The sequence below is a fragment of the Anolis sagrei genome, chromosome X, assembly GCF_037176765.1.
Source record: "Anolis sagrei isolate rAnoSag1 chromosome X, rAnoSag1.mat, whole genome shotgun sequence".
Taxonomy (NCBI): domain Eukaryota; kingdom Metazoa; phylum Chordata; class Lepidosauria; order Squamata; family Dactyloidae; genus Anolis; species Anolis sagrei.
Window position 1 is genome coordinate 64175337 of NC_090034.1, and position 26195 is coordinate 64201531.

At 44.0% G+C, this 26195-nt stretch overlaps 1 protein-coding gene across 1 annotated transcript in view; it reads left to right on the forward strand.

The window, feature by feature from the left end:
- The first annotated feature begins 3992 nt into the window (after window positions 1–3992).
- The window catches only part of MATN1 (matrilin 1), a 32407-nt gene continuing 10204 nt past the window's right edge, over window positions 3993–26195 (forward strand). Inside the window, 5 exon segments of the mRNA XM_060784685.2 lie at window positions 3993–4160; window positions 4163–4310; window positions 18173–18519; window positions 21531–21753; window positions 25668–25793. Coding sequence (XP_060640668.2) covers window positions 3993–4160; window positions 4163–4310; window positions 18173–18519; window positions 21531–21753; window positions 25668–25793 — 1012 coding nt within the window.

The following is a 26195-nucleotide window of genomic DNA, read 5'->3' on the forward strand; positions in this document are numbered from 1 at the left end:
AACTGTTGTAAGGCTTACCCATTTTTGTATTTAATCAACTGGATATTCTTAATCTCATTACTTGCATACTTTATACACCTACTGTGCAACAAGGGTCTTTGGACCATAATAAAATGTTGCTGTTGTTGATCTCTAAAAATAGTCATAGACACAACATCTCATGTGGTTGAAATGTCTGAATGTCATGTTTTGCTGAACAGATGATGGGCAGATCAGGCATCTCAAGGTATGGGTGCGAAGGTGCTCCTGGCTACTACCGACACCTGGGGTTCCAGGGTCAACTATGAGTCCAGAATCACCCCGAAACTGTGCACCTTTGTCTTCAAGGGGAGTGTGACCCCGCCCAACACAGGCTGTAATCCCAAACCCTGATCTGCCTTCTGACTGGAAACTGTCCAGAGGAAGGATCAAGGGTCTGGAGAACAAGCCCTGTGAGGAGTGGATTAAAGAGCTGGGCATGTTTAGCCTTCAGAAGAGAAGACTGAGAGGAGACATAATGGCCATGTATAAATATGTGAGGGGAAATCATGGAGAGGAGGGAGCAAGCTTGTTTTCTGCTGCCCTGGAGACTAGGACGCAATGGAACTATGGCTTCAAATGTGAAAGGGTGTCATAAGGAAGAGGGACCAGGCTTCTTTTCTGTTGCCCTGGAAACTAGGATTCAGTAGAGTCATGGGTTCAAATGACAAACTAGGAGATTTCAATGAACATAAGGGAGAACTTCCTGGCTGTAAGAAGAGCTGTTCAGCAGTGGAACTCTCTGCCTCAGAGTCTGGTGGAAGCTCCCTCCTTGGAAGCTTTTAAACAGACGCTGAATGGTTATCTGTCAAGGGTACTTTGATGGTGGTTTTCCTGCAGGGCAGAAGGGGGTTGGACTAGACGGCCCACATGGTCTCTTCCAACTCTATGATTCTAGTCATAGTAGAGGTATACCCTACTTTTTCTCTGCCAGAGGAGACTCCAGATGGCTAATGTTAAAAAATGATCACAATGTGTGAATTAAAATAACACATATAAACATAAACTAGAATTAAAAGTTGATTTTTTTATAAATGCATAGTTAAAACCAATAAAACCATTAAATAAATGTTAAACTACATGAAACACTATGACTTGGTCTTAAAAACTTTCGTCTTTAAACGCTTGTCTGAAACGAAAGGTTTTAGCCTAGGAATGGGCCAACCGGCTGTTAGGAATTGTGGGAGTTGTAGTCCAAAATACTTGGAGGGACTGCCTGTTAGCCAGTCACTAGAACAGCAGAAGGGAGAGAGCCATTCTGACCTCCCTAGGCAGGGAGTTCCAGAATCAAAGGGCAGTCACCAAAAAAACCATCTCTTGCGTTCCTTCCCACCAACTGTGCTTGTGATGGTGTTGAGACCAAGAGAAGGTCCTCTTCTGAGGAAGTCAAGGCCAAGGCACATTCAAGCCAAGAAATATTATCTGCCAAATAGCCTGGATCTGAACTGAAGAGAACCAAAGAGTAGCTCCAGGGAATATTACTCTGGATTCTTTGTGCTGGTGTAGACTGAGCCTTCCTCTTGTCTGTAAGACCATATCTGTGATTTTCAAAAAATGATACTGTTCCATTATCTGGGCGGAGGCCACTAGGGACCACTAGAGAGAGATTAGGCAAGCCCCCTCCTTAGCAGACTTCAAGAAAAATCTGAAAACCTGGCTTTTCAGATGTGCCTTTGGAGAGTGACCATCCATACCATTTGCGTTGCCCATCTATAGTGTTGGGTTTAGAAAAAGCAGAGGAACAAGAGACCAGATTGCCAATATCCGCTGGATAATGGAGAAAGGCAGGGAGTTTCAGAAAAACATCTACTTCTGCTTCATTGACTATTCTAAAGCCTTTGACTGTGTGGATCATAATAAATTGTGGCAAGTTCTTGGTGGGATGGGCATCCCAAGCCACCTTGTCTCTCTCCTGAGGAATCTGTACAAGGACCAAGTAGCAACAGTCAGAACTGACCACGGAACAACAGACTGGTTCAAGATTGGGAAAGGCGTACGGCAAGGCTGCATACTCTCACCCAACCTTTTTAACTTGCATGCAGAACACATCATGCGATGTGCAGGGCTTGATGAATGCAAAGCTGGGGTGAAAATTGCTGGAAGAAACATTAACAACCTCAGATATGCAGATGACACCACTCTGATGGCCGAAAGTGAGGAGGAGCTGAGGAGCCTTCTAATCAAGGTGAAAGAAGAAAGCGCAAAAGCTGGGTTGCAGCTAAACGTAAAAAAACCCCCCCAAGATTATGGCAACAAGAATGTGTGACAACTGGAAAATAGAGGGAGAAAATGTGGAGGCCGTGACAGACTTTGTATTTCTAGGCGCAAAGATTACTGTAGATGCAGACTGTGGCCAGGAAATCAGAAGACGCTTACTTCTTGGGAGGAGAGCAATGTCCAGTCTCGATAAAATAGTAAAGAGCAGAGACATCAGACTGGCAACAAAGATCTGTCTAGTCAAAGCCATGGTATTCCCTGTACTCACCTACGGATGTGAGAGCTGGACCTTAGGGAAGGCTGAGCGAAGGAAGATCGATGCTTTTGAACTGTGGTGTTGGAGGAAAGTGCTGAGAGTGCCTTGGACTGCGAGAAGATCCAACCAGTCCATCCTCCAGGAAATAAAGCCCGACTGCTCATTGGAGGGAAGGATACTAGAGACAAAGTTGAAGTACTTTGGCCACATCATGAGGAGACAGCAAAGCCTAGAGAAGACAATTATGCTGGGGAAAGTGGAAGGCAAAAGGAAGAGGGGCCGACCAAGGGCAAGATGGATGGATGGCATCCTTGAAGTGACTGGACTGACCTTGAAGGAGCTGGGGGTGGTGACGGCCAACAGGGAGCTCTGGCGTGGGCTGGTCCATGAGGTCACGAAGAGTCGGAGACGACTGAACGAATGAACAACAATCTATAGTGTTGCCCCTATGACACACTTTACCCCATTCTAAACTGAAAGCCTTGCCCCACTGTTTCATTTTCTTGGGCCCCCTCAGCTACATATTTCCTATTCCTACCTCACCCAGGGTTTTATTATTTTATCTTGTCCATTTGGCCTGCCCATCCTGTTCGATTTTATATTGTGTGAATTTGCTTTATTATTTCTTTCTGTTATTGTAATTTATTTTCTGATGCATTTTGTTTTTTTTTATTCTGTATTTTACTGTGCCGTATTGTATTTTTTAAAAGGGCTTGGCCTCATGTCAGCTGCCCCGAGTCCCCATTGGGGAGATGGTGGCGGGGTATAAATAAAGATGGTTATTATTATTATTATTATTATTATTATTATTATTATTATTGGGAGGGGAGGACCTTTACCTTTACCCTCCCCGCTTCCATTATCATAAACGAGGGTTGCTTACACAAAGGGAACATGTGTGGTGGTGGTGGGAATAACAGGAAAACAAGGGGAAATGTTCAACCTACCCACTCCATAAAATGGATTATTCTTCTCTCTCCAGCAACCTCTACTGGCCTCCACCCAGATAATGGAACAGTACTGAAAAAGTAAGTAAAGCTGCCATGATTTGGATTCTTGAGTTAGGTTATGGATCATCCTCCTCTGAACTCAGTTTTATTTTGTTCTGTTCTCCTTGACTCCCTGTTGCCAAAAAATTAATAACCACCCACTCTTCTTCTAAGACTAGTAGTGGTAATAAAAACAACAAAACCCATAAGAAACCTGCTATTTTTAAATGCCTGATCTGCGGCGTACAATGAGCCCATGGTCTTATTTACCCAACCCAACGGCTCCTGTCCCAATACCCTCGAGGTCTCAGACTTGGCTGGGACACTGGGCTGACACATTGCAGGGTGTTGACTCAGTGCGGCAGACCCCAGGCCAGATTAAAGCTCCTGATTGGCAGGTACACTCCTTTCTTCAGCTTGATATGACTGGCTTCCCTGTTCAGATCAAAAATTCTTCACATTCCAGTCTCTTGCTGGTCACTTTTTACTACTTCCCACTTCCTTGTCCCGCAATGAAAGTGTTGTCCCAAATCCAGGCAATGGGAAAGGCCAAGGGACCTTTCCTTGTCAATATTCGTCTTTCTGTGCTTTCATCCAATCTCCTCCCTCCGAACTCCACCCCACTGTTCACCCCTGTTATAGGTTGGCCTCTTGCTTTTCTAAGGAGTGACCCATTAATACCCCCAAGGCCAAGGCCAGAGCGTACCACTCCACACGGCGGCGGCACCTGTATCCAGCAACCATGGCAGTGATTTTCTCTGCATTGCTGCTCTCTTTGTTGCTTCTTGTTCAGGAACAGGGAGTGAAGGGGGTCCCTCCACAGCAGAGGGGTAAGTAATGTAATATCTTTGCCTTTGCTGTCCATTTGAGCCCGCATGCTAGGATGACAGGGCAAAGAAAATAGGAGAGAATTTGGGGGGGGGGTGTAAATTGTGGGGGCAAGACCAAGGAACAGCAGTTGAGATCAAGATGTACATCCATACTAATATCTCACAGAGCAGCACTTTTCTCAGGTGTTCTGGCATACAGCATATACATCTTGTTCTCTTAGCTCTCCTGCTTCAGCATCTGAGACAAGGGCTTCATTCTTGAACAGCTCCTGTAACCTTTGCTTTGGAATGGATTCGGTGTCTCAAAGGAATAACATATTTGTAGCCATCTAGTTTATTTTGCTGATACTCCTTTTTAGTCAGCACTTTCCTCTAGATCACTATTAGACCCATTTCAGATTTAAACTGGGGACTTTTCTCGCTTGAAGACCTCACTCAAATTGTACATACAAACTAGAATTCAATGAACCGAAACCCTTTTTAACTGCACCTTTCATCTCAATTAAACTTACTGAGATTCCTATGTTTGATCTGGCTTTCCGAGAACAACAATAAGCTCTAAGTATCATAGCAATTTTTCTCAACGGTCTCTGCAGTTTTGACACTTACGGTTACGTATATTTTCACTCAAAGTAACAAATGGAAATAACATTTAGTGAAAAGGTTTCAAGGCGTAATAAAGGAATGAACGAATCAGGAAGGCTGTGTGTCTGTCATACATAAAGCGAACAAGCAAAGCTATATAAATAGCCGAGGTGGCCTTCCTTCCTTCCTTCCTTTTTCTTTCCCATTGTTTGATTTTCCAACATCTCATCAGATGATGCCAAGATGAAGCAAGATGTTCTTCTTTGGTTGGGCCACCTGATAAAGGCATCAGTATGATATAGATTGAGTTAATCTGTATAATTAATTGCAGCAATACAAATTCTTTGGTTGTTCAGAAAAGAGAAGGGACACGTGAAATGTAGGTTCAAGCAAGAAATTGCACAATTTGTCAGTTTTGCTATTCCTTGCATTAAAAAAATTTAATGTTGAACAGGTCCTGGGCCCAGTCCTATTCAACATCTTTATTAATGACTTAGATGAAGGGTTAGAAGGCAGGATCATCAAGTTTGCAGATGACACCAAATTGGGAGGGATAGCCAATACTCCAGATGACAGGAGCAGGATTCAAAATATTGAGAAGACAATTAAGACATTGGGTACTGTTGGTGATTGTGTCCAGTATACAGAAGAAGTTAAAGGCCATTTCTGGGCAACGTAATTTAAGGGAGATGTTGACTCTAAGCTGGAATGTGTCCAGAGGAGGGTGACTCAAAGGATCAAGGGTCTGGAATACATGCCCTCTGAGGAGCGGCTTCAAGAGCTGGGCATGTTTAGCCTACAGAAGAGAATCATAGAATCAAAGAGTTGGAAGAGACCTCATGGGCCATCCAGTCCAACCCCCTGCCAAGAAGCAGGAATATTGCATTCAAATCACCCCTGACAGATGGCCATCCAGCCTCTGTTTAAAAGCTTCCAAAGAAGGAGCCTCCACCACACTCCGGGGCAGAGAGTTCCACTGCTGAACGGCTCTCACAGTCAGGAAGTTCTTTCTCATGTTCAGATGGAATCTCCTCTCTTGTAGTTTGAAGCCATTGTTCCGCGTCCTAGTCTCCAGGGAAGCAGAAAACAAGCTTGCTCCCTCCTCCCTGTGGCTTCCTCTCACATATTTATACATGGCTATCATATTCCCTCTCAGCCTTCTCTTCTTCAGGCTAAACATGCCCAGCTCCGTAAGCCGCTCCTCATAGGGCTTGTTCTCCAGACCCTTGATCATTTTAGTCCTCCTCCTCTGGACACATTCCAGCTTGTCAATATCTCTCTTCAATTGTGGTGCCCAGAATTGGACACAATATTCCAGGTGTGGTCTAACCAAGGCAGAATAGAGGGGTAGCATTACTTCCCTAGATCTAGACACTATGCTCCTATTGATGCAGGCCAAAATCCCATTGGCTTTTTTTGCCGCCACATCACATTGTTGGCTCATGTTTAACTTGTTGTCCACGAGGACTCCAAGATATTTTTCACACGTACTGCTCATGAGCCAGGCGTCCCCCATTCTGTATCTTTGCATTTTGTTTTTTCTGCCTAAGTGGAGTATCTTGCATTTGTCCCTGTTGAACTTCATTTTGTTAGTTTTGGCCCATCTCTCTAATCTGTCAAGATTGTTTTGAATCCTGCTCCTGTCCTCTGGAGTATTGGCTATCCCTCCCAATTTGGTGTCGTCTGCAAACGTGATGATCCTGCCTTCTAACCCTTCATCTAAGTCATTCATAAAGATGTTGAAGAGGAGGTTCAGAGGAGATATGATGAGGGCAGTTTTCTGCTGCCCTGGAGACTAAGACGCAATGGAATCATGGCTTCAAACTACACAAAAGGATGGAGATTCCACCTGAACATGAGGCAGAGCTTCCTGACTGTGTGAGAGAACTGTTCAACTGTGGAACTCTCTCTCATACAGTCAGAAAGTTGAGTGAGAGGCTCCTTCTTTGGAAGCTTTGAAGCAGAGGCTGGATGGCCATCTGTCGAGGGTGCTTTGAATGCTATTTTCCTGCTTCTTGGCAGAATGGGGTTGGACTGGATGGCCCACCAAGTCTCTTCCAACTGTAGGATTCTATGATATTGTCAGTTTCTTCCTATCCTTTATATGACTACATTTACAAAATTCGCTTGATCCTTCAAAAAGATAACGAAATCAAAGTATTATTGCCTCTATGGTGAGGATTATATCGAATGATCCTAATGTACAATGATAAAAATATGGAGCCATTCAGGAATAAAGCTGGTCAGCCTAATCAGCGTGCATATGATTTAACACATAGCGATTCAAACCCAGACCTGAGTCGGAGGAGACCCATCTTTTCATTTCAGTTTTCCCCCATAATCAGTTTTTTTTTTAAAAAAAGAAAGAAAATAAACTGTTTCCACTTCAAATATGAAGAAATTTGCACTTTGGCGAAATATTTTTAAAACAATATTCCCATATCTCTAGTTTTATTTCCCATAGAAGAACTCCCCTTCTCTCAGGTCCTTTTATTACACCTCTATATCATATCTTCTTTTTAGTGGCTACTAGGCTTCCAGTCTTGATTTTCAGAATCAGTATACCACTGATACCGCTAGCAACTGACCCATCTGGGTGAGAACAGTAGTAGATACCTTTAGGTCCTGCTTTTATAGAGGTACTTGGTTGGCCACAGAATCAGGAACAAAAAACATTGCCTTAAGCTGTATCAGATAATTGGCTAATTTAGCCCACATGGAAGCATTTAGTACATATGAGAGATGGAAAATGTGTCCAAATGTTCAGTTCCTATCAGCCGTTGCCATTGTTCACTATGGATATTTTGACTAGATTCATGGAAGGCATAGTCCAATGACATCTGGAGGTTCATATATTTCCCATCCCTGTCACCCCTGGTTGTTTTCCCGTTTTTACGAATCATAGAATCATAGAATCAAAGAGTTGGAAGAGACCTCATGGGCCATCCAGTCCAACCCCCTGCCAAGAAGCAGGAATATTGCATTCAAATCACCCCTGACAAATGGCCATCCAGCCTCTGCTTAAAAGCTTCCAAAGAAGGAGCCTCCACCACACTCCGGGGCAGAGAGTTCCACTGCTGAACGGCTCTCACACTCAGGAAGTTCTTCCTAATGTTCACATGGAATCTCCTCTCTTGTAGTTTGAAGCCATTGTTCTGCGTCCTAGTCTCCAAGGAAGCAGAAAACAAGCTTGCTCCCTCCTCCCTGTGGCTTCCTCTCACATATTTATACATGGCTATCATATCTCCTCTCAGCCTTCTCTTCTTCAGGCTAAACATGCCCAGTTCCCTAAGCCGCTCCTCATGGGGCTTGTTCTCCAGACCCTTGATCATTTTAGCCGCCCTCCTCTGGACACAAATCTGTCCTTAGTAATGCCAAAGACTGGAAACACCTTCTGTAAGCTATGGTCTCCTCCACTGACCCACAGTTGGCCAAGCGAGTACATACTTGCTATTTGCAAAGCAGGGGGAAAGTATTAGGAAGAAACTACTGAATAGCTCCCTGCGCAACAATAATTAAGGGACACGTGTGCACCAATATGACTCAAGTCTGTCTTGGTGTTCTGGAATTGATTATAAAATACAGTGAAATCCTAATTTACAAGTGAACAAACTTATTAGGTTTTTGAGATATGAACCATTGCTTGGTCAACTTTTTGCTTTGACATGCGAGCTGAGATTTGAGTTACGAGTAAGCTCAAGAGCAGGGCTTTAAGGCAGCAGCCAGGAAAGCTCCTTGCTCTTGTCTTTATTGCTGCTATTTCTGCAATCCCAGGGCTTTGGGGCATTGTAGGAAAGCTCAGGGGACAGAAGTCTATCATAAGAAAACTTCTATCCTGATTAAAATAGGCAAGTTACACAGATACCTGTTGTTCTAAATGATCATTGCAGAATAATTTTACTGAAGTTTTCCACTCATAGCAGGAAAAGTGAAGTCTAATCTTGAAGGAAAATACATGTTCTACACTTAACAAATCCAGTTTATTTCTTTTTTTTTAAATTATCTTTATTGATTTTTTCTACAAGTAAAATTTGGGAAAAGAGAGGGGGAAGTCAAAATGAAGGAGGTGAGTGGGAAGTGGAAGGAAGAAATAAAGAAATAAAGAAAAAAAAGAGGAAAAGAAAAGAAAAAAAGAAAAAAAGAAAAAAGTGGGAAATTTTTAGATCTTCCTTTCTCTTGGCTGCGGGTCAGGTTTGTTAGGGTACTTTATTGCCATATCTTGATTTCTTTTTGGTTCCAAGTTGTTTAAATATTCTTTTCCCTTTTAATGTAGCATGATTTTCATCTTCTCTTGTTTCAAAAAAAAGGCTTAATTGTGACCAGTCTGTCACTTTCTAATTCTATTTCTTGATATTCTTTTTTATTATGTATCATTATTATTATTTTGATACATTATTTGTTATTAATAAAGTATATTTTTCTTATTTAAAAACACTTAACAAAAATGGTGTGGTATTTTTGGGACTGGAATGGATTAATAGCATTTCAATGGGGCAATTTGATTTGAAATCCATTTGAGATCAATTTGAGTTAAGAATTAAACTCTTAAGTCAAGCTATCACTGTAGGCTTTCCCTAAGCGATGCCATGGGATATGAATCAGTTGTATTTCTCACTCTAGTTAGAATTTGGAAAAGATGGCTTCCATTTATTGTATTTCATTGCATAATAGTTGCCACTGCCTAATTGTCACGCCCCTGTTTTGGGGGAGGCAAAATTGTCCGTCCCCCCCCCCCCCCCAATGCTCCTTGCGTAATTGTCACAGAGCCATTTGGGGCTGATTCTCTCTTCCTGTCTTCTGTCTCTGAAGGCAAGGCACTTTAAAAACTATAAAATGGAGAGCTCCTGAGCTTCATTCTTCCTTCCTCCCTCTCTCCTTCTTCCAAGGCAGGGCACTTTACAAAATTGGAAATGGAGCTCTTTGGAGGAAGGAGGAGGAAGGGGAGAACCAGAGCCCTCCCGGCTTTTTGAAGCCTCAGAGGAAGGAGGGAAGAGGGAAGAGTAGAGCTTCAAAGACCTCCATTTTAAACATGGAGACAGTTTTACAGTGATTCTGTTCATCCCTGGTTGAGGCAAGCCCAGAACATGGAGTTGGGTGACTCCTGTTTGAAACTTTGGCTTTTGACTTGTTGGGTACTTTAGAGTTCCACATGTTCTTTAACATATATATGAAACTATTGGGAAGGGTCATCTGAAGCTTTGGGGTCAGATGATATTAGCATGTAGATGAGGAGGTTGACATCCTCCTTGGAGAGAAAGGCAGAATCTAAATTCAATAGCTCAATCAATCAGATTACGACTGTGCTTGGAAGAGGTTGCACTACCTTGAAGACATAGGTTAGGAAGTTTGGTGTAATCCTAGATTCACGTCTAAGCCTGAAAGCTTGGGTCTCCATGGTAGTTATATCCCATTTTGATCCCTGTTAACATGTGCTAAGTGGGACTGTCTTTGAAGAGTGTTTGGAACCTTCCGCTGATCTGAAGTTATGCTGGCTTGTTAACTAGGCTGGCTGCTTGTTGTAAGGGCTCCAATAGCTGCCACTTCATGTCTGGGCATACTTCTACACTGACCATTTAATGCAGTCTGGAACCAGTTTTGGAGTAACTGTTTTTCCAGTGTGGTGATTAGGCTGACAGATCTGGAATAGTTTGAGGCCATGAAGGTGATTATATGTTTGCCATGGAACCTGGCCAAAAAGCCACTCTTATTTATTTAGTTATTTACTAGCTGTACCCGCCACGCGTTGCTGTGGCCAACCTTCCCTCCCTCTTTGTCTCTTTGTCTCCTTTCTTTGGGGGGAGATATAGTGCATGCACACACACGCATACATGTATGGGTGTGGATAATATGGCAAGTTGTGAAAGGAAGTTGTGGAGAATGCCTACATGGATGTTAGTTTTACTGTATTTCCTCAACTCTCCCCTCAAATACACACAGTCACGCAGGTAATAAGTGGCTCTGCTGGAGTACATCTCTTGAGGGGTTATTGTGGGGATGATCTTGCATGTGCATTAATTCCACTATATTTTCGCAACTCCACACACCCATACGCACTCACTGTTGCTCTGCCAACATGTGTATGTTGCCAAGTTGTAAAAGATAGATAGATAGAATTATTTTCAATTCATATAGCAGTTCAAAAACATGCAAATGTGAGTAGAGCAATAGGTACCACTCTGGCAGGAAGGTAAGAGCGCTCCATGCAGTCATGCCAGTGGCCACATGACTTTGGAGGTGTCTATGCACAATGCTGGCTCTCTCTCTCTACCTCTCTCTCTCTCTCTACCTCTCTCTCTCTCTCTCTACCTCTCACTCTCTACCCCCCTCTCTCTACCTCTCTCACTCTCTACCTCTCTCTCTCTCCCTCTCTCTACCTCTCTGTAACTCTCTCTACCTCTCTCTCTCTCTACCTCTCTACCCCCCGGGCTGTGCAAGGCGTGCTCTCCCCTTTTTCCCATGCTTCCTTCCTTCTTTCCTCCCTTCTTCCTTTCTCTCTTTCCTCCGTTGCCACACCATGCAAGGAGGAAGGTGAAGAGGAAGGGATCATGGCGCCATGGAGATCGCCTGGGAAGTTCAAGGGGAAGGAGTGAGGGAGAGAAGGAAAGAGGCAGGAGAAGGAGGAATGAGAAGGAGAGGAAGCTGCCCGAAGGGAGTAAGAAGGAGGGCTTGCAAGCCTTGCGGGGAGATTCCTTCCCTGTTCTCTCTCACTCACACACAACCGTCATGGCGAAATGCCTCTTTTTCGCCTTCTTTCGCGTCACCTTTAAAAGAAAAAGCAAAGGGCAAGGGGAAGGCGAAGTGGTGTTTATGTGTGTGGCCATGTGTGCGGGATAGGCTCCCAAGTATGCTGCCGTGAGGGAGGAAGCTCCCTGCCGTGGTGAGGGTGGAAGCTTTATATGGCCGTGTGTGCGCACGCGCTTGGTTCTCAATGCTGTAACGGCAGCTCTTCCCTTGTGTGGATTTTTGGGGTTTCTGCTGTTTCTTTGGGGGTTTTTTTGAGTGGAGAACATACATTGGGTTGTTAGGTGTCTTGTGTCCAAATTGGGTGTCAATTGGTCCAGGGGTTTCTGAGTTCTGATGGTATCACAAACAAACATTACATTTTTATTTATATAGATTTCGTACATTTCTATCCTGCCCTTCTCCCTACAAGGGCACTCAGAGTGGCCTCACTTAGGCATCAACTCTGCTTTCCTCATGCACACACATTTCTGGGAGAGGTGTGCATCAGTGCTTCAGAGGCATAGGAGGTAAAAGAAAGAGCAAGTGACAGTTAAGAGTCACCAATTATCTTTTCCATGGAGTCAGTTAGCTCCCTGCTAGCCAGCCATGCCCTCGGAGCATTTTTGGCACCCCTCTCATCGTGCGTTCCAAGTTCTACAAAGCTCCTCAGTGAGGGTGAGTGTCTTATTATACATTCTGCTTTTGGGAGCCAATTTTGTCCTGAGGTCTAGGATTCCGTATATTGGATCTGCTGCAGTGCATTAAAGGCCTTATTTTGGACTTTCCTGTGTCTTTCTTGAATGCATTGTAACCCTTTTAATCTGCATTGGTAGCATGCATTTTGTAGTTGTCTTGAAGATGCATTAAATGGTTGGTGTAGATGAGGTCCAGGTTATTTGAAGAATGTATTCTCCCATATGTGCCAGCCCATGGTCCTCTGCAGAAAGCCTAGTCTATGCCTGACCACCCTCACAGGTACATCTGTGTGGGGTGGTGCCACCCAGTTCTGGATGAGGATACGCTCCTCTGAAAGACTGTGTTTGTCACTTGGGACAAGGACTCCTTACTCACTCACTCACTTACTTACTTACCGTATTTTCCGGTGTACTAGACGACTTTTTAAGCCTGGAAAATCTTATGAAAAGTCGGGGGTCATCTAGTACGCCGGGTATAAATTAAAATAATACGTAAAAGAAAAAAAATCTCCCTTAGTGGCACGGCCTGAGGAGGGAGGGAGGGCATGGGGAGAAAGAGTGGCAGGCCCCATTATCACGGAGACCAGCTGGGGGTGATGCCCCACTGTGCTTTCCCTGCAGCCCCTGTTCAAGGACCTCCTCCACCTTCACTGCTTACCTCCTCCAAAGGCCACTGGGCTTGCCTAGGCCCAAGGAAGCAGCTCCGGACGCTGACTCCCAGCAGCGCTGGGCAGCAGCATGCCTTGGATGTGCTCCCAGAAGCATTCTGGGAGCCATAGGAGTCAGGGAACTACTGCTCCCAGAATGCCTCTGGGAGCACATCCAAGGTACACCGCCACCCAGGGCTGCTGGAAGTCATCTTCCAGAGGCCCAAGGAAGTGTCTCCAGATGACTCCTGGCAGCGTTGGGCGGCGGCGTGACTTGGATGTGCTCCTAGAGGAATTCTGGGAGCAGTAGTTCCTTGACTCCTACTGCTCCCAGAATGCCTCTGGGAACACATCCCAGGCCCGCTGCCACCCGGGGCTGCTGGGAGTTGTCTTCCAGAGGCGCTTCCTTGGGCCTAAGGCGAGCCCAATGGCATTCGGAAGAGGGCCTTGAAAGTAGATTGGGTAGAGCAACGGGGGACGCGGGGACAGCCCAGCAGGCCATTACCCCCTCCATGGAATGCAGAGTCATCTTAAACGGCAAGTATATCCCTAACTCTGTATTTTGTGTTGAAAAGTTGGAGGGTCGTCTTATACCCCCAGTCACCTTGTATGCCGAAAAATACGGTACTATATTTCCTCCTGGACTCATCACTTACGTTTGAAGCTCAGGCGTTGATGGTGGCTGGGAGGGCTTTTGCACAATTGAGTCTCGTGTGCCAACTGCGACCGTACCTCGTGAAGGCGGATCTGGCCGGGGTAGTCCATGCCTTAGTCATCTCTAGATTGGACTACTGTAATGCCCTCTACGTGGGGCTGCCCTTGAAAACGGCTTGGAAATTACAGTTGGTCCAACGGGTGGCGGCCAGGCTGTTAACTGGCGCTCCTTACAGGGAGAAGTCAACCCTCGTGTTTAAGGAGCTCCATTGGCTGCCATTCATTTTCCGGGCCCAATTCAAGGAGCAGGTGCTTACCTACAAAACCCTAAACGGTTTGGGACCTATCTACCTCCGTGACCGCATTTCTGTATACGAACCCACACGATCTCTTCGTTCATCTGGAGAGGCCCTGGCCACAATCCCACCTGCTTCACAGGCGCGATTGGTGGGAACAAGGGACAGGGGCTTCTTGGTGGTGGCCCCACGACTCTGGAACTCCCTCCCTAAGGATATTAGACAGGCCCCAACATTGGCAGTCTTCAGAAGGAGCTTGAAAACGTATAAAACAGATTAAAAGCAGAGTTTCCCAATCACACACAGAGACACCCCCCCCCCACAGGCCAAGCACTAGCCTGCTAGTCAAAGTGGTCTTATGCATTCTTACCATGGGGTCAAACGATATGACGTGCTCATGTAGAAGGCTACAGGATTAGAGTACAGGTGCCACAATTTTGAAACACAAGACATCCTACCTACGAGACCGCATCACAGTCTACGAACCCACACGCTCGCTCCGGTCATCAGGAGAGGCCCTGCTCGTGATCCCACCTGCCTCGCAGGCGCGTTTGGTGGGGACGCGGGACAGGGCCTTCTCTGTGGTGGGCCCCCCCCCTCTGGAATGCCCTCATGAAAGATCTCAGACAGGCCCCCACCTTGGCGGTTTTTAGAAAAAACCTGAAAACCTGGCTATTCCAACGTGCCCTCTCAGATTAGGAACCCCACTACCAAAGCCCAGAAGCACTTTAGTAGAGTCAAGATCACCCTCAACGCACACCGCACTTATACTTTAATCTCATATCCCCCCGACACTTTTTTCAGCACTTTTAACCCTGTACCCCACTTCAGCCGGCTCAGTTTTTAATAATGCCCTGTTGTATTGTTATTGCTGTTGTTTTTTCTGCTTTAACTGTTTTATTTGCTATATATTGTATTGTTGTATTGTTGTATTGTGTTGTGCTGGGCTCCGGCCTGTTGTAAGCCGCATCGAATCCCTTGGGAGATGCTAGCGGGGTACAAATAAAGTATAATAATAATAATAATAATAATAATAATAATAATAATAATAATGACCTTAAAGTGCAGGAGTGCTGCGGTTTAGATTGTGAAGTAAAGTATTTGATATCAATACTCAATGTCCAGTTTAGAGTGGAATTAATCAACCAGGCCACAATTATTAACCCCAATTAAAACTTGAGTGGATTATAGTCAAAAGAACTCTGGGATGATATCTAAGGCCAAGTGGAGGGGGCTCTTAAGGGCAGCCCGGCTGGCTTAGGCCCAGAAGGGCTGTGCACTAGCAGCACCAGAGGCAGCAAAGGCAGCGGAGGGGCAATGGAAAAGACCCTGGAAAAGCTGAGATTATCGTACGCCAGTGGCACTAGATGTAAGGAGGCGCAGCCACTGGCCTCCTTGTGGGAAAGTCCACGCTGAGCAAGGTAGCAAAGCCAGGTAGCAAATACTCAGGCCCCAGGATCTTTCCGTTAGCAGAGCCCAACAAAGCTCCCCCAGGCCTTTAGGTCAGTCCTTGGAGGCTGGTGGGTCGGCTGGCTGGAATGGGGTTGTGGCTGCAGGTCTCCTTGTAAGTAAGCCCAGGGCTGAGCAGGCAACAAAGCTGGATGGCAAATAATCAGGCCCCAGGGTCTCTCCTGCAGCACGGCCTAACAAAGCTCCTGCACAAGTCTCCCCAATATCAGCCCAGATAGATGCAACAACTGGAAGTGTTTATTATCAGTTTTGGCTGACGTGCCAGCTGTGCTACTTTCTAAAATTGGAAGACCTAAAGATGGTAGTGCGCACAGGTAAACTCAAGGTTGGAAATTTATAATGCACTGTATGTTGGGATGCTGTTGTCAAGCAATTTAGAATGGCTGTGGATTAGGCCCAAGCCATTGTGGGTTGCCTGGTGAGAAAAGAGATTTATTCCAGAATAAATCTCACCAAGTTGAAGCAGAAGCCACCAAGATGTTTATTTTGTTCCAGCTGGAGTCAAACTGCAATCATTTGCCAAAACCGACATGCCATGCAAAGGGAAATATTACAGTTTTTATAGGAAACACAGAGCTGTCAAATTCAAATTTCCCACTCCCGCCCCCCTCGCCAGCTTCATGCTGATTGGTTGGAGTCATCAGCTGGCTGGGAGGTGCGGCCAGCTTAGACAGCGCCTCTTCGGCCTCTCAGCCAATGGGAAGGGAGGAGGAACCAGGAGGAAAGATGTATGGATTAAATGACTAATGTTTGTATAATTGCTAGTGATAGCTTTTCCTAAGCTCTCAAGCCAGCTTGTCTATTGTCTTTGGTTCCTGGAAATATTTCTTTGACTGACTAGGAAGTCAGTCCCTATGTTGTCCTTGAGTCCTGGATATGGGGTCTGTTGATGATATCTTGGATCAGTATCAGCCAGAGGAATTGACACAATGGAAGGGGACTGAGGTGACCAAACACTTTTTGTGAGAGGTGATTAAATTGTCAACAGGACCCATCTCTCAGGTGGGCTAGCCTTTTCGCCCTCCAAAGCCTGAAGAAATAGGGTCATATGTTTTATCAGTCATGCAAAGAGTTTTTGGTGAGTCCTTTCGTCTAGGGATTAGCTGGCCCAGAAAGTGAGAGAAGGCTTCCCAAAGCCACAACGTGCTGGGTTCACGAAAAGGTGGCATTTCTTCATATTTCATATAGGGATATGGGGAAGGGGAGGATATATCATGCAAACTGCAAAGGGAATCATGCCAGCCCTCCTTCCCTCCAGAGTCCATCAAAGGTTCGTATAGATCAGTGAAATATCATAAAAGTTCATAAGGGTTTGGTATAGGGTCCATAAGAGTTGCAAAATTCATGAAAAGTTTATTAAAGTTTTTTAAAAGTTCATAGAAAGTCCATAAAGTGTGGGTTACGGGGCATTGCCATGTGGGGCCATGGGGCCACGGAAAGAGCCTTAGGTTCCCACATGGGGGAGAGATAGGGTATTATAGGATCATTCTAGCCTGGTGTCCTTGGTAAAACTATGAATTCCTTGGTTTTGAACCATCTTTTACAGAGTCCTGGGGGAGTCACCTCCGATATCATTACTCCTATAACAGGATTGGAAACTCCAGTTAGCAGCCAGATTGGTTACAGGCACATCTGGCAACATCACTCAAAAAACCCTTTCATTGACTGTAGAACGATTTCTCAGAGCTGTCAAAATTTAATATATGTTTTTTATGGTCACTTGTTTTATTTGTTCATTTTAACTACATTGTACTCTGCCTCAAGTTGTGAAGAGAGTTGTGTAACCAAAGTATCATCATCACCATCATCGTAATCATTATCATCCTCTGGTGGGAACATAGGAGAGGACCTCCTCAGTAGCTGCTCCCAGACTCTGAAACTTCTTCTGAAAGAAGTTAAACTGGAACCCATTTTACTATTTTTCTGTAGACTTTATTTTATGATGACGATTATGATTTCAGCAGTCCTTTGAAGACGGGCTGCTCAAGGGGACTGGGTTTTGCAGAATTGTGCTGTATCTGTGTTTTGTTTATTTGTTGTTTTTAATAGTTTATTTTTTAAACTAGTTGCATTTTTGGATAGTTTAATTATATGTTTGACCTTTATTATAAATATATGCAAAGCTGCAGATAATGTGCATGCACGACTGTTTATTAATACTGCCCTCTCCAAAAGAAAAGAAATAGTGAAGCTAAATAGGTGCATAGCAATTTTATTATTTTGCAAATGTTTGCATGCAAATAATGAAAAGGGGTAAAAAAAAAAAGGTATACCGAGAAGCCAAGGCATTACAATAAAAGGGATCGGAAAGGTCAGAACATGAGAGGCCAGGGCATCTCATCCATTTGATCCTGAAGTCACCTCATGAATATAATGTGTTTATTAGCATTGTATCTTCTCAACTACAGCAACATGTTTGCAAACATTACAATATTTAGCCCTCTTTCCATGATTTGACATTTTTCATGGATCAGACTGCAGGATAGGTTGTGCCAATTTTTTCAGTGCCACATAGGAAAGAACCACAAGGCTGCAATCCCACCCACCCAAATAGTACTACACAAACTAGTAGTTCGAAAACATGCAAATGTGGGTAGATCAGTAGGTACTACTCCGGTGGAAAGGTGCTCCATGCAGTCATGTTGGCCACATGACCTTGGAGGTGTCTACGGACAATGCTGGCTCTTTGGCTTAGAAAAGGAGATGAGCACCACTCCCCCAGAGTTGGACTCAACTGGACTTCATGTCAAGGGGAAACCTTTACCTTTACTTATTTTTTTTTTCTCACACAGGTGTCCACTGCAGGACAAGACCCACAGACCTGGTGTTCATCATTGACAGCTCCCGGAGCGTGCGTCCCAATGAATTTGAGCAAGTCAAGGTCTTTTTGTCCCAAGTCATTGAGTCACTGGATGTGGGTCCCAATGCTACTCGAGTGGGTGTTGTCAATTATGCCAGTGCAGTCAAGAACGAATTCTCCCTCAAGACTCACCGGACAAAGGCCCCCCTCCTGCAAGCCGTGCGCAGGATTGAGCCCCTCTCCACTGGCACCATGACAGGCCTGGCGATCCAGTTTGCAATCAACAGGGCATTTAGTGAAGGCGAAGGTGCCAGAGTGCGATTACAAGAGATTAACAAGGTATGAGGATTTGGGGGGTTGGCTTTCTCCTTCTCTGATGATTTTCAGGCAAATCAGGTGGGTACCTAAGGGTCCAATCAGCTTGTGTCTACATGATTATTACTTATGTCGTATATGATCCACCTAAACACACCTCCCAAGCTGAACAATGAAGCAGGTTTTTCTTTCAAGCAGTTTCTTAGCTTATCTTTACAAATATTTCTAAAAGATCATTTCTTCAAGCTTTCCAAGCTCCCTTGGTTTGAATGTGTGTTTTGCATAGCTGGCAGGTTGGACTGGATAGTCCTTGTGATCTCCGAACTCTGTGAGTCTATGATGTTCATTTTCTGTTCTTTCCTGAATAATTTCCAAAATAACATCATTCTCCCAGAGTGAAATGCTTTATATCAGGCATGGGCAAACTTGGGCCTTCCCTCCAGGTGTTTTGGACTTCAACTCCCACAATTGGCTTTCCTTTTCCACTTAAAAGGCTGAGGGGGGAAAGGAAGGGACCTGAGGTTGTTGGGAATTGTGGGAGTCGAAGTCCAAAACACCTGGAGGGAAGGCCCAAGTTTGCTCTATATACTTCATTGTGTTGTTGAGCAATTTAGAATGGCTGTGGATAGTGAGATCCAAGCCACTGGGGGTTTAGCCTGGTGAAAAAAGAAGCCAGTATTCCAGAACAAATCTCACCAAGTTGAAGAGAACCAACCGAGGTATTTATTTCTGTTCCAGTTGGAAAAGGGTGACGCCTGCAGTAATCTGCTGAAGAAACCACCATGGTTCCAATACAGAAAACTAAACAATATATACAATTTTTTCCATTCAAATTTCCCACACCTGCCCTGTGTGCTGGCTTTGCTGTGATTGGCTGTAATGTCAGCGAGCCGGGAGGAGCGGCCGGGGGCTGGTGCGGCTTGTCCAATGGGAACCCGAGCCCCACTTTGGCCGCTCACCCAATGGTGTGCAAGGAGGTGCGGCAACCGTAAAACGAAGAAAAATAGTAGCTTGGTGATAGGATTAAGACAGGGGTCGGGAACCTTTTTGACTCAGAGAGCCATCCCTTAACCCTCCCTCGTGGCTCGGCCCACATACCTGGTGGGGGGCGGGGCCTAGCCCGGGCAGGGGGCGTGTCTCAGCCTAGCGAACAGGGGGCGGGGCCGACGGAGCTGCAGGTTGCCGGGGGAGGGCGTGCGCTCCTGGCACTGGGCTCGGGAAGCAACTGAGGCGAAGTCCAGCCGGCGACTTGGTGGTGCTGCAAAGAAAGCGCGGAGGGGAGGCCGAAAGGGGAAGGACCGCGGCTGCTGCTGCTGCTTCGCAAAGCGGATTAGCTGGGCTGTTTGTGCCTCGGCTTATGGGAAGGGAGCCGAGTTGGGCAGGTAAGCGCGACAGGCTCTCCCCGCGCCCTTCACTTTCCCCGGATTCCCTTCCTCCTGATCGCATGGCCCATTTGCCCTGTTCCCTGACTGTTTCAGTCCCGCGTAGCTCTCTCTCTTTCTGGGAACATGTCTTGGCTGACTTGGGAGGAGGCAAGAGTCCGTGGGGAGCTGCCTTGGTGACCTTTACCAGCGTTGCCTCTCAAGGAAGCAGGCTCTCCCCGTTGCTTCCCTTCTCCCTTCCTTCCCTCCTCCCTTCCTTCGGGGCCTAATCAGCCAAAGGCGGGCTCAGTTCCTTTCCAAGGGAATACACGGGCGAGCCAGATGCACTCATCAAAAGAGCCACACCTGGCTCGCGAGCCATAGGTTCCCGACCCCTGGATTAAGAGGACCCTATTGACAGGCAATTGAAGCGATTGCTGTAAGCCCTCAAGCCTGACCTAGCCATTGATACAGAGTCTTGAAATAACATTTCTGTCTGGCCCCTCGGAGCCAGCCCATTGTCAAAAAGTACAGCGATATTGATATCTTGATGAGGATCTCCTGATCCATCTTACTGGGGAAGGCAATGTCATTGTTTTGGGATGCAGCAACATCCCCTTCTCCTGGCAGAAGTGAAATATCCTTTGTGAAGAGTGATTAAAGTATCCAAAAGGTTACCCAATTCTTAAGTGGCCTGATCCTCTGAGGCTTAAGAAAAGGGGCCATCAAGCTATTGTCTATATTGTGAAATGCTTGAGAGTTCATTCCCCTTCCCAAACTACACTTCCCAGAGTTCTGTGCTGTTCCCAAGATGCACTGCTCCCTCTTTCATGGCACCTAATGCTGAGAGAAACTACATTAATTCAAGACAGGCAGGTAAGCAGCCTTTTTGGCTTTGCTTTGCTATGAAGCTGACTTTGGCAACCTTCCAAGATTTACAAAACTAAAACAAAAAAGTATGGAGTCAGTTTCAATTCTAAAATATTTGGTGAGGGCTACACAAATGTTTTATATATGACTTACAAAACTTCTGATTTTCTTATGATTTCCAGCACTTCCTAATTTTTTGCACATGCCTAAATTCCAGCCATGCAGTTTTGCATTTATGGATGATGCCTAACTATTTTCCAATGCCTTCAATATACAACTTTTTTTCACTGCAGAAACAGCCATGATTCTCTCTGCAATAAACAATAAACAAACACATTAGCAGATCGGCAATAAATAGTACGATGTTGTTAGTCAGCAAAAGGGCCATGTAGCACAACCACTGTGTGTACAGATTTAAATTATACAAGCAAGATAAAAGGATCTCAGTAAATGTTTGAATTAAAGAATTCTACCTTGAGAACATCTATTGTACTAATTATTCCTAGTAGTATAGAATCAATAATTTGTATAAATGTTGGGTTTACACTGTTATACAATCCCAACATTTATACAAATTATCAATTCCATACTACTAGGAATAATGATTCCTCATCATGTAATAGTCGTACCACCCTTTTCCAACGGAAAAGGCAAAAATGCCACTATTATGTGATGAATAAGTAGCAGCAGGCACTACGCTAGTATTATGTTATGCTTTATGTTGGACGCTAATGGAGTGAAACCAGAATTAGAAAACGATGCTGGATTGGTCAGTCTGTTGAGTCTTCTCTCTCTTATCCTTAGGTGGCTATCATAGTTACTGATGGGCGTCCCCAGGATGCGGTGAAGGATGTAGCCGCAAGGGCGAGGGCTCTTGGAATCGAAATCTTTGCTATTGGCGTGGGCCGTGTGGATATGCACACTTTGCGACAGATAGCCAGTCAACCTCTGGATGAGCATGTGGACTATGTGGAAAGCTACAGTGTAATTGAGAAGCTGACTAAAAAATTTCAAGAAGCATTCTGTGGTAAGTCCTAAAGGGAAATTTATTTATTTATGTATTTATTTACGGCATTTATATGCCGCCCTTCTCACCCCGAAGGGGACTCAGAGTGGCTTACAAAATATATTTTCATACAATATATTATATTATTAGCATAGTACAATATCCGTATTATATATTACTATATTGCACTATACCATTATATTGTAATATTATTAGTAATATTACATGTAATGTAAATATATAATTATAATTATAAAATTGTATTATTACTAGTATTATATTGTATTACATTATAATATTATAAATATTATATGTATATACAATATACTATATTATATTATTAGTAAAGACAAGATGGAATTCAGCAATGGGAACTAAAGACTTGGATTGGGGCCTTCGTAGGATGATTCAAAACTGATCGCAGTAAGGCAAAGACATCAGAATTATTATTATTATTATTATTATTATTATTATTATTATTATTGTATTTCATACCCACCTCTCCTCATGGCTCAAGGCGGGTCACAGCAGAGTCAAAAATACACACATACTATACAAATTCTACAAACACACATATTAAAATTCAGTTCCATAAGCAATGCACATCAAAGCATTTCTATAAAATACACACCTATAATATTAGATTCATTGCTGATGAAGAAGGCATTTACATGAAAGAAAACCTGTTACTAGGCAATAGCAAGTTATAGGAAGGTGGAGAGAGAATACCATAGAGCCCATGAACTTTGAGGCAAAATCCATAATTGTCATGAATGACTTTTCAATAACTTTGAAGCATAGGTTCTTTTTATTGCAATTTCCAGTGTGAGAGGATATATCAGATTACAGAAAAACATTTAGATAAAGAATGACATTGGACATACAGTCATATAGATTCTATGCAACTACATTGGATTTACAATTACATTGATCAACAAACAAACAAACAAAGGGGAATTACATTTTCACTCAACATTCACACCACATTTACACGCATTTATCCTCAGGCATTCAAGTATTACCATATCATTTTCTCCCTCCTTGGAGAAGCACCTGTTAGGCCAGACCCTGATTTCCTGCAGCCTGCCAATGCATAGTTCCAAAACTTCCATAATGTCAAAACCCCGAAATGCCAAAACTTATTTCCCTAAGAACAATGCCAAGGACCAGATCTCTGTTTTCCATACAGCAGAACCTGACTCCCTGCACAAAATCTAAGACTCCAAAAGCGCACTTCTTCCACTTCCCTAGAGAAAGAAGCCCCAAAGTGACCAGAATCATGCTTTCTCATAGCATATCTGTCACTCTCCTTAGGTACACTATCTCTCTCCTTTCCATGCAGCAGAGCATAGCGGGTGAACCAGACTCCTCAGGTCGGTCACAATTTGATCATTTTAGACTAAGTCTTTTAGAGGAATATTCTTCTGATTTTGTCCCAAAGTTGTAAATGAATGATAGATGTCTTCCATCCTGGATCCATCTCAGTTTCCTGGCCAGATGTTGACTCTTCTTGATTGGTGTTGACAAAACAAGGCTTGTGTTGACTTCCTTCTTAACATAAGGAATGTTGCAAACATTTCCCTTATCACTGTCCCTTTCTTATCAGAGATTACTTTTCAGATCTCATTAGCAGGTTTTCTTGCTGAATTGAACACTATTTGTGTCTTAATATTTGCACTAAAATGTACGATGCAAGGCCAGAAAGTTATTTTTGTTCTTTACAATATGTTCTGTCTACTTGATCTTTATGAAACAAATTGAACTGTTTCCAGCAAGCAGGTAGTTAGTCATTGCAGGCCTTAATATTATACTGGTGTTTCCGAAATTATTAACTCCAACCACACACATCCTTCCATTCTTCCATTCATTCCTACACATCTTATTAAATTCATATTTGTCAAATCTGCACATTGAATTTCTTGTGACATAATGTGAGGGACAACACAAAGTGTAAATAGGAGAAATAATGAAGAAACAGTGCAGAAACAATCCTTCTCCGGGCTGCCTTGCTCATTTGGCACTTTAGGCACAGTGCCTAGATCAGAGCTTTCCAAAATTTTCACTATTCAGACATGAATAATTTTGCGACACAGTAATTCAAGCCTTAAAAGATATACAGACACCTATCAAAATTGTAAGGACAAACTATATGGAGATACAGCATATCTCATGAGAATCTTACATTTGGATTTTTAATTACATATAGTTTATGGCTTCTTTCACCTGGATTCAGAGGTTTGTCATTATGATTGTGTGACACACCCACACACTGCAGCCGACACACTAACATGTCACGACATAGTTTGGAAAGCTCTGGACTAGAGCCTCCAAATATTTTGGGCCATACATAAACAGGACTGATTGTTTAAGAAGGGAATTATGAAGAAGAACAAAAATTCAATCATAGAATCATAGAATCAAAGAGTTGGAAGAGACCTGATAGGCCATCCAGTCCAACCCCCTGCCAAGAAGCAGGAATATTGCATTCGAATCACCCCTGACAGATGGCCATCCAGCCTCTGTTTAAAAGCTTCCAAAGAAGGAGCCTCACAGTCAGGACGTTCTTCCTCATGTTCAGATGGAATCTTCTCTCTTGTAGTTTGAAGCCATTGTTCTGCGTCCTAGTCTCCAAGGAAGCAGAAAACAAGCTTGCTCCCTCCTCCCTGTGGCTTCCTCTCACAAATTTATACACGGCTATCATATCTCCTCTCAGCCTTCTCTTCTTCAGGCTAAACATGCCCAGCTCCTTAAGCCGCTCCTCATAGGACTTGTTCTCCAGACCCTTGATCATTTTAGTTGCCCTCCTCTGGACACATTCCAGCTTGTCAGTATCTCTCTTGAATTATGGTGCCCAGAATTGGACACAATATTCCAGGTGTGGTCTAACCAAAGCGGAATAGAGGGGTAGCATTACTTCCCTAGATCTAGACACTATGCTCCTATTGATGCAGGCCAAAATCCCATTGGCTTTTTTTGCTGCCACATGACATTGTTGGCTCATGTTTAACTTGTTGTCCACGAGGACTCCAAGATCTTTTTCACTCAAGCCAGGCATCGTCCCCCATTCTATATCTTTGCATTTCGTTTTTCCTTCCAAAGTGGAGTATCTTGCATTTGTCCCCGTTGAACTTCATTTTGTTAGTTTTGGCCCATCTCTCTAATCTGTCAAGATCGTTTTGAATCCTGTTCCTGTCCTCTGGAGTATTGGCTATCCCTCCCAATTTGGTGTCATCTGCAAACTTGATGATCCTGCCTTCTAGCCCTTCATCTAAGTCATTAATAAAGATGTTGAACAGGACCGGGCCCAGGATGGAACCCTGCAGCACTCCGCTCGTCACCTCTTTCCAGGATGAAGAGGAAGCATTGGGGAGCACCCTCTGGGTTCGTCCATTTAACCAATTACTGATCCACCTCACCGTAGTTTTCCTAGCCCACATTGGACTAGTTTGTTTGCCAGAAGGTCATGGGGGACCTTGTCGAAGGCCTTACTGAAATCCAGGTACGCTACATCCACTGCATTCCCCACATCTACCCAGCTTGTAACTCTAACGAAAAAAGAGATCAGATTAGTCTGGCATGACTTGTTTTTGATAAATCCGTGTTGACTATTAGCGATGAACGCATTTGCTTCTAAGTGTTTGCAGACCACTTCCTTAACAATCATTAATAATTGAGATATTTTAACAAAGAGCTAAATCTGAGAGAAAATTCTTGCCATTGTAGAATTTGGACTTTAAAAATTCTTGTCATTGTAGAATGTGGACTTTAAAAAAAGGTGATTAGTGAATCCAAACCAAAGGGAGAGTACCATTCAGGGGAATGCTGCTGTATCCTTTTTGAGACCTGAAAAAGAAAGTTGTAATGGCATTCTGTTTGTACAGTATGAAAACCTGGGATCTGAAATCCGGAGATATATTATTTGTTGTTTTTTTCAGCTGTATCAGACCTGTGTGCCACTGGAGATCACGACTGTGCACAAATCTGTGTCAGTGCAGGGGCTTCATATACCTGTGCTTGCAGAGAGGGGTTCACACTCAACAGTGATGGGAAAACCTGCAATGGTAAATCATTTCTAGCACATGATGAATGCTTGCTCCAAATCATATTGTTTATCATTTTCAGCAAGTGATTTAAGGAGTTTTCATAGTTTGCGTAGGAGGAGCTTTCTGCCAGTGATATGTTATGTATCTGATTGTCTTATTAAGTGATAACAAGAGCCAGTGACCCTTGCATCACATGATCAACTGTTTCAGTCTCTCCAAAAGAGCATGCAGGTAGGGTATGTGCATGGGATATGGTTTAGGCTGGAACTTGACATCATTACTATAAGAAGACACTTTGATTCTATGTTCCATTGTGGCCTCAGTCCAGGTTCCGCCATACATCGGCAACTAATGTTGGAAGGAAAGCTCAGGTGTGCCAATGGACACCATCTTGCCAATGAAAATATTAGGCATAGGTGT